General features: G+C 50.4%; 1 protein-coding gene across 1 annotated transcript in view; it reads left to right on the forward strand.

Moving 5' to 3' along the window:
* The first annotated feature begins 258 nt into the window (after positions 1 to 258).
* LOC119107390 (ras-related and estrogen-regulated growth inhibitor-like protein) overlaps positions 259 to 9,481 on the forward strand; it is a 23,493-nt gene continuing 14,270 nt past the window's right edge. Inside the window, exon 1 of the mRNA XM_037230825.1 lies at positions 259 to 391. Within this exon, the coding sequence (XP_037086720.1) occupies positions 259 to 391 (133 nt within the window). The remainder of the gene's footprint in view (positions 392 to 9,481) is intronic.

The following is a 9,481-nucleotide window of genomic DNA, read 5'->3' on the forward strand; positions in this document are numbered from 1 at the left end:
ATTGTTCACTACATGGCGTGACATGACATTTTACATGACATGAAAATCGATCACCACATTGTTTATTTGTCCTCGGATCGTGACTATTATTTCCCAACGTTTGCCGAAGTACAAACATACCGATACATTATTCCGATGAGAAACGTCCGGACCTCATAACCAGAAAGTAACGTGTTCTGGTTCTGTCTGGACCGCGACACATCCGTGCATCTGCGTCTGGACCGCAACATGTCCGTGCATTTGTGTCTGGACCGCGACATGTCCGTGCATCTGCGTCTGGACCGCGACACGTCCGTGCATCTGCGTCTGGACCGCGACACGTCCGTGCATCTGCGTCTGGACCGCGACACGTCCGTGCATCTACACAGAGCCGTCACACAGAGACGGCCCGGTGCAGCAGTCAATCGCCCCCAGTGGGTGGACAGTTCAGGCAGCGGCAAGCCGAGTGAACTCCGCGTGATCGAGCCGGCGTATGTCGGGGTTGCCCTGCCAGAAATCATCACCACCGCGTACGCTCTCGATGTTCGGTCGGTCTGGAGCTGTCCGGTCAGAACTCCATCACGGTGTACGCTCTCGATTTTCGGTTGGTCTAGAGCTGCCCAGCCAGAAATTCATCACCGCGTACGCTCTCGATGCTCGGCCTGCAGCGAAGCCGTCCATCCGTGCCGCGTCTCGCCATCGATTTCAATGTCTCCACAGAACCCCGTCCAGCCGCCAGTCACTGCCGCTGGTGGGCGCCCCATGACTCTGGCTGGAACGGAGCACGGCTCAGATCAATCGGCGCGGTTTGGTATGCAGCCGACACGACTCTTAGCCTCAGCGGACACAGTCCAGCCCGCGCGAGCAGGCGTGACGAGGCCCGAGCTCGCTAGCCGCGACTGCGGGACTGGGCCGAGTCTTTGCTAACGTCATGGAGGTCGGCGAGGAAGCTGATGGTGATCACTTTAGTTGGGATGTGGGCCGTTTGTGTTCGCCGGAGGAGAGGCACATAGATCGCCCCGATATTGGCTCTCGAATAACTGTACCCAATACAAGTGGGGTGCTAAGCTTCTAGCAGCTCGGTTTAACTATTTTGACACTTCCTGTAAGAATTTGGTTATGTGTCAGATCACGATCACGGCGGTCACGTGATCACAGATCACGGCGGTGACATCTTTGTCAAAGTCACATCCGCGGTCCCAATTCGCGCTCTGGTGCCCAATAACGCAAGCCCAATAACGTCGAGCATGGATTTCAACGGGCTTTCCTGTGTGTATTTGCAATGTATTGTTTCTTGAGGGACTACATGATGGCACGATCCTTTAAACTGTGTAGACCGTGCAATGCGAGTTTATCCCAGGCCCAGTACAACAAATGAAGAAATTCTCGAGGGAAGGCGTTTTTGCCCCTCGTGACTTGGATATTACAGGCTGGCTACGCCGATACTTAATGTAGTCCGACAACCGCTTCCAACATGCCTGGATTTGTCACGCTGCCATTCGTGGCTCTTGGGAAAACGGGATGGTGGAGCCAGTACATACCACGCCTGATCCGTACGTCCTGATCTGATATCTTCCTGACCATATCTGCCGCTGGGCTGCTATTCATGTGATGAGGGTTATTCAGCACGATGCGAGTTATTCAGTATCACCCCCACTGCGGGCACAAAACGAAAAGGAGCCCAAATACACCGATTTTATCACGTCGACCTGGCTTAATCCATCATACGCCAGCCGCACCGACGCTCAGTAGCGTTACTGTGACGGAGTTCTACGCCAGCTATCCAATGTTGCTTGCCGAATAGGTCTAGTTTGTTTCCTTTGAGATAACAGGATAGACTATGGGACCAAATTCGTCCGGCGAGAGAGAGAGAGAGAGAGAGAGAGAGAGAGAGAGAGAGAGAGAGAGAGAGAGAGAGAGAGAGAGAGAGAGAGAGAGAGAGAGAGAGAGAGAGAGAGAGAGAGAGAGAGAGAGAGAGAGAGAGAGAGAGAGAGAGAGAGAGAGAGAGAGAGAGAGAGAGAGAGAGAGAGAGAGAGAGAGAGAGAGAGAGAGAGAGAAGGAGAGAGAGAGAGAGAGGGAGAGAGGAGGGAGGGGAGAGATAATCGAAATAAAAGAGCTGATAACAATATAAATAACAAAAGAGCTGAAAACTGGGAAGCCTCTAACCAAAGGTTGATATTCATTGCCTTTAAAGTTGACAGACAAAAATTTCAGCTGATTTACGGTCCCGTACATCATAGCCTCAGCTGTCTTATTTAATCTGTCGTAACTCGGGACGTTTTGTTTCGATACTGCCATTCCTCACCCAACGGGTGATTTAGGACGGCACCCTGTGCTTTTACCGCAATGCCTGGTGCCCGTGCCCTGGCCTAATTTACGCCGGGACTTCAGGCTCCGCTGCTGAAAGCTTGTACACACGCTGGCAGCCACGGCCTTCTGTTAGTCACCGCTATCAGCTGACACCTTGGCTGGCGCGTCCCCTGTGTGCTCACATTGCGGCACTGCGCCAACGAGCGTCGCTTAACCGAGCGCGGCCCGTCACAGCCAGGCCTCCGGGCTGCCGAGCGGCCGCCTCTTGACCGGAGCGCTGGGGCCTGGGCCCAGGGCAGCTGGGAACGTGACATCAGGAGCAGCACAACGATCTGGCGCGGGCGGTGGTGACGGTGTTGCAAGAGGACTTTGAGGAAAAGGTGACAATTTGGACTGCTTCAGGGGCACGCAATATTATGCGTGCGATCTGAGCCCAAGTCCATCAATGGAATTCCACTGGAATACACGTTACCGGAGAGCTAGCATACGCTGTCGTGGTCTCACTAGTGATATATTGATAAAGACGGCTAATCTGTAACAAACGCATCCCATATCATGATCACATCACAAACTTACAGTGCGCAGGAAGCAGCGGCCATTGACGGACCACAGCTAAACAGTTTGAACAGAAGGGGTCTCATCGTGGACATGGGAGTTCCCCTGCGACGGAGCCTGGCCAGCTGGCGCCTGACCTGCCTGCAAGCAAGGCACGCTCTGGTAGCGTTGGCAGCGACCGGTGGCGACCATTACAGCCCATTCAGCCCATGGAATGTGCACTGCACGGCTGCTTTTGTCCGTCAAGCCTTCAAAGCGTGACCATCCACTTGGGTGGCGATCCCGCCGAAGTTGCTATCCGCGCGCACGACTGAAGCCATACGCAAGGTACCGCGGTCATCTCATTCTTCTCTTCCGCTTATGACCTCTACGCACCACCGTGCGTGCATGACTACCTGGCGGCGAACGAATGCGGCACCGGCACTCCTTCCGACCGGCACTCCTCGTCCTCGGGCACGCCTGCCGTCTAGTAACGCTCTGCTGCCCGGTGCCCCGCCTACAGCGCTGTACCCTTCTGTCACCCGGGACCCCTCCGTCACGCGGTACGCCTCTGTTGTCCGGTACCCCCTTTCTTCCGCCTCCTCCGCGGCCGCTTCCCCTCTGTCAGCCGTTACTCCTCCGCCCCTGCGCCCTGCTGACTCGCTCTCGCCCCCGCCTGGGCCAGACACCGGCGACGCGTCCGCCTGCGGCCGTCGGTCAGGCGTCGGCGGCCGCCTGACGCCTGCTGCGGCCAGAGCTGCCGCCACCGCCGCCGCCGCCGCCGCCGACCCACCTGGAGCGGCGCCAGGCCAAACAGCGGAACAGGGGCAAAGTCAAGGCGGCCGGCGCGACGCGACGGCCGCCTTGCGTGCTGGTGACTGCGGCGGTCGAGGGGGGGGGGGGGGGGGGGGGCGGCGGCCGCACGGAGGTGACCACGGAGACCGAACGGGGGCGACCACGACTTTCGCGCGGGGGTGACTGCGGCGGCCGCGCGACTGGACGGTCACCGCACGCCGGAGCTGGTATGACGTGAGGCGAGAGGGGGCGGGTAGGATACTGAGGTCGTCAGGCCACAGCAATGACAGAAGGCGCGCATCTGCTGCCATCTTTGGGAGATGGGCGAACAGAGAGTGGACACCCGCAGGCAAGACCTGTGGACGGCCAAGAACGGTGAGAAATGGGCCGAGCTGGGCCACACTAATTGTGTGAGAAATGAATGACTCGGGAGCAACGTCGCACAGCCCCGATGAACGCGAAATGAATGGGTGACTGTCTTCAGATAGGGGGCTGTCTGACTAATAGGTAACTCCGAAACCAAATACCGCGCGGGCTTGGGAATGACGAGGGCCACACTGACTGCCTGGGCGGCGTGGGTAGTGTGTGTCATACGAGTGTCTGTATGAGTCATTATACTGTAGTATGTGGTGCGATATGGGTACGAATCCCAAATCACTGTACCAATGGAGATCAGAAGCTGAAGTCATGTTTATGAAGCGTGCTGCTATCGCGTTGACCTAGATTCATGAACACAATCGCACAATTACTAATCGTTTTTTTCTCAAACGAACGTTTCAACCGGCTTAGCTGATCTGCTTTGATAGCACATCAGATGTATCAAAAGATACATACTATTTATAATGTGTAAGGTAACATAGCAAGTATATCAAAACCCCGCCTACCGTAATTAATGAGGCGGGACGAATGAGATGTCGTTGGGCTGGGGGAGGCAGATTCCTTGGATGGCACCCTTTCTCATCCAGTCATGATTATCAGTGCAGCACAGCAGAGCACAGTAGCGATAATGGCATGCGGTTCTCGTCGAACAAGCTCGACACGACAGTAGAAACACAGAGCTTGCTCGGATCGAGTCTGAAGACGTTGTCATGTACCGTGGTCTAGACCTGCGTACCAACGAACTATTTCGCATGAAATCGTAATCTCGAACAGAAATCTCCTTTCTGGTAAGAATACTCCCAAATGTCATAGATGAGCTCCTCCCTGATGGTTGTGATCAAACATGTCATGCGGCAAAGACAGCGTATGCTTGATGCAAACCAAGACCTCCAACTTCTGGTTTTTCCGCATTATGAGTAAATAGTCCTTTCGTTGAGTTGACGATCTTCAATGTACCAGGATGTGCTGGTTTAACGACGCTGTAGTGATAAATACTAATTACAAAAATTGCCACTACCAGCACCAAATCACCATTACCTGTTAAAAGTGCCCGGTGCCAACACCTTGGCATACCAGTATCGTTTGCCCAGCGCTAACAGCCCATGCGTTGACCCAAAACGGCACAACACCTGTCCCAGTCCTTTTCATCGGCTGTCTCTGCCGCATCCAGTTGACTACACCGAAATGTGTACGATCAATGACGAATGTGTAAATCCGTGCTGTGTCTATATGTATGCGTCATTTGCGCCTTGCACCCATTTCGTCGGTGCGGCAAGGTTGGTGTCCACGACGGTTTGTGGTGGACGTCCAAGAAATTATGAAACATAGAAAATACAATCTTACTCCCAACTTCCCTTGCAAAGGGGACGTGAGCTGAGGTCCTCACTTGAATTTCTTTTACTTCGGTGTACTTTGACCGCATAGCTCAGACAAACGCTGCTGCCATTTGGAATATATTCGTAGTATTTAGACCGGTGTGGTAGAAACACACGGTTTATGTAGATGGGCACAGTAAATGAAAATTGAAGCCCGTGGGAATTACTGAAGCCTCATTTAAGTTTGCAAATATTCAGAGCATATTGAGACTTCTATTTCTTCTCTACGCTGCTCTTCTCATAATGGGTAGTGGCTTGTGATAATAAGTGACAGACCAATTTCGTTATTTTTTCGGTCCATTGCATCCTTTAAGAGACATTCTCGCTATTCCGAGTATCATAGCGATGAACACCAATTACCGGAAATGAGCAAGAAATGCCTTTAGCTCCTGGTTTTTTGAGATGGGAGATTTGCTATGTTGAAACTCTCACCACGATTTACCTACTTCATGTAGCTATACAACGATACTGTACATTTAATAATCTTCCGTGGCCGTGGGCGTTGCCTCGAAACGCCGGCTTTTCTTGCAAAATGCATCATGATTGTTCAGACGCCGCTTAACCTTCTGTCCTATGGTATGGTGAAGGTGGGTTATCTTCAATGGAGTAATTCATATAGGGCATCAAGCACTTATAGATTTAAGGCGGGGAAATGGTCATAAAATGTGGAAGAGCCATGATTGCAATTATATCCAAGACTTAATATACTGTAGCTATCTTTGCCACAGTGCGAAAGCGATCCAGAGGCACTGGAAGACTGCTTTCCAGACTGCAATTGAAACCAGTTGACGAATGTATTATGGGAAGCTCTACTTGTGGAATGGTGGGACAAAACTCGGCAGCTCGATGATGGACAAAAGGAGATTGTTTGTGAACGCGTCACTGGGTGAGTCAGACGGAGCTGCTGATGATGCCCTCCTGCCCAGCTATATAAATAGTTGCTGGCACTATGCCGTGCACACTGCTCTGGGGACTGTTGTCTGGTGTGACGAATTACACTTAAGGGAGCGATAGCCGGGAGAGAAAGCGGGCTCTAATGAGATGAGAACAAAGAAGTGAGGAAAAGCGAGAAAGGAAAGAGCACAGAAACGGTTGGGACGTGGGACGAATATATCAAGAGATAGAAAATGAAGTGAGCAATGTAGTCACAACGGCATGCATAACCGAAGCGCCCCCGGCTTGTCCTCAAAGTATGCCTTCTGCTTACACCTCTTTTGGTATGCCAAGGAACAACGGTGAATGAACGTACTTGGCAAAACCAACATCAGCTACATATTTACCTCCCGGGACATGACTTGAGATAACAAAACGCATGGAGCCATTGAGCTAAGTTGATCAGAAAGAAGCACGTTGACCCGAGAAGGGCATGGGTCGCTCGTACAAGAACTGCCGCTTCTGAATTGCTGTCACTTTTGGAATGGTTTCGACAGCGTTCTCCTTAAGATCATTAATAAATTACTGAGTCTAGACAGACCAGGAACTGACAGAAGAGCTGGGGATGGCGGACTGAGTCAACTCAGCGAAAGCTGCCGACGCGCTCGTCAAGTAAGCATACTACGTGATATAGTTAAACTTTTTATGTTAGTAAGGAAGGTCTTAAATTCTTGCAATTTAGAGTGCTTATACTGAACACAAGTTAAGTTGACTGTATAGTGGATGAACAGGGTTGTTAACCCTTTCCCAGATACCTATGCTCATTTTAAAACGCGCTCGGGTGGCCGGTTGAAAACCCTTCGCTCGGGTGGGGGTCATTTGAGCCCCCAGAGATATCAGAAGCTAAGAGAGCTAGAGACACCAAATTCACAGGGTGTATTGGCTTGTACGTGAACTCATTTTTGTCAAAACTTGAGGTTCCTAGGTCATGGCAATCGGGTGAAATAAGGTCAAACAATGTTAAACTCTGGATTGGTGTCTAGGGTGTCTCAGAAACTAAATACCTGTTGCAAGCAAAAAGTCACTGGTGCTCGTTTAAAGCCAGTGACCTTCTTTGACGTTTCAAAGATCATGGTAACCAAACCCACACAAAGCCGCTTTGATATTTGCATTTGAATAAGCGTCAAAGTTTATGTCAGACGGTATGCTCCCTTAAACAAAATGTTGAATTTGGACATTTAAGGTCAGTAACCTATTCCGACCTTCAAGAAGTCCATGGAATATGTATAATGCAGTTCGTGTGATCAATGGATTTAGAACTAGCAGCAGAAAGAACCTTATACCGGAAGCTCTAAAGCGATAAAACAGATAAATTTTGACTTTGGTGTGATCTTTATACCAGACCCTAGGTCAATAGAACTCATTCATTCAATTTATGTGTTGCCTAAGACGCTATCTCGGAGATGTATAACTTCGTCTAACACTGCGTTGTTACATCAGATTGAAAGATTCCATAAAAATTGTCTTCGCTGAATCCATGAACTGACTTTGACCTACCGCAGGTCAGGAACCTTATGACGTACATCTCATTTTTTCATTATTTCAAACAGCCCGCTATTCAATTATTTACAGCTATGCAAAATTTGGAGCGGCTGCGAGACGCCGTTTGGAAATATTTCCGGAAAACCTTCGGGTGGGACCAAATTAACCCCCACCCGAGTGTATGTTAGTGAGGGTCTATCTCCGAACTTCACAAAGCCGTTCAATTGTGAAGCATGATCTTAATTATTCGAAATATCGGCTCGTATGCGTTAATCGCTTACTTCCTTCCCAATTGTATCTGTGTGAGCAGCTTGCAACGTTGCAAAGTGGCCGGATATTTCGAATGTGTCGCATCATAAGAAATTAATCACATCCACTTTCCCGATCTCGGTTGAAGGCTGGAAAAGTGTAACGCTAAGTAATGTTCTTATATCGGAGTGTTTCTATCCTCGATCATTTTTCGGAATGAAGTTTTACACGGATCACCCGCTGCAATGACCGTACTTTGCCTCATGAAGGAGGTAAACTGCGCAGAAGTCGCGGCATATCGCAGCCCTATATCAATCCCCATGTGTGAACTTGCCGCACTTAAATGTTTATCGCTTGCTTTATACCGCCGTTCACGATCGGATCACTCTGAGTGCTTCTACTTCAATTGCCTACCAGGGTTTGAGTTACCATGCAAAGCCTAAAACTTCTGTGCTTTCTCAAAATATGCACAGCTTTGCTTATCTTTTAACTAAGTTGGATGCGTTTCCAATGCAAGTTACACTATCTACACATGTATTCCTGCATGTCTAATGAATCATTTGCACATGTATCGAGCATGCATGTCCATTACCGCTTCCAAACTCCAGCCGTTTTGACACAAATACATTGCCCGTGCGTCAGCATGGCAAATAAATAAACAAACTTTCATCTGATCGCATCCGGTTATAACTTGTGACAGCAATTGGAAACAGAACAGCAATTCGACCATGACAGCAACAGGCAATGAAACAGCGGACTGCAGCTGGATGTGTCGGCTGCCTGAGATTCTGGCGGCTAGATATGTGATATCAGATCTTGCATTCATGTTAAGCCGGTGGTGGCCTACATTGTCTAAGCGCATCCAATGTCTTGCTAAAAACAATTTTGTCCTTGCTTTTTTGAAATCACACTGACGTTTCCAGGTAAGACATCATTTGGACCAGAATCTGTGTGCTATGCACAACTTACTGCGAAGATCCAGACAACGCCATGCATGACAACGCGCTTCCACTTAAATTATTTATGAGCGAAATAATGTTAACGTGACATGCGATGTCGTGACACCGCCATTCTGCTTCTGCCCAGCATTCCGGCCAATTTGCCAATGACACGTCAAATTCTGTCAGTGGTATTCGTAGATGATGTTTTAGGCAATATGCCATCCGCGCACCTGACATGCAATTGTCAGTGTGTCAAACGCCTCAGCAATTTGGTTACAGTGGCAGCCATGTCGCGCTTGGCACTCAGCCGCATCTCTCGACGGCGATTCCGCCGGCTCACTACCCCGACTCCGCTGCGGAATTACATCAGGCGCGCTTATGCATCTGCTCGCTGCCTGGCCAGCCACGTGCTGACTATTCGTAGCGCCCCTGCTCCGCTGGCTCCGCGGGGCCCGCTCGAGTATTTCGCGGACGATTTATGCGCGCCGCTGCCGAGGTATTCGA

Source organism: Pollicipes pollicipes, unplaced genomic scaffold, assembly GCF_011947565.3.
Source record: "Pollicipes pollicipes isolate AB1234 unplaced genomic scaffold, Ppol_2.1 Scaffold_6686;HRSCAF=7923_pilon_pilon_pilon, whole genome shotgun sequence".
Taxonomy (NCBI): domain Eukaryota; kingdom Metazoa; phylum Arthropoda; class Thecostraca; order Pollicipedomorpha; family Pollicipedidae; genus Pollicipes; species Pollicipes pollicipes.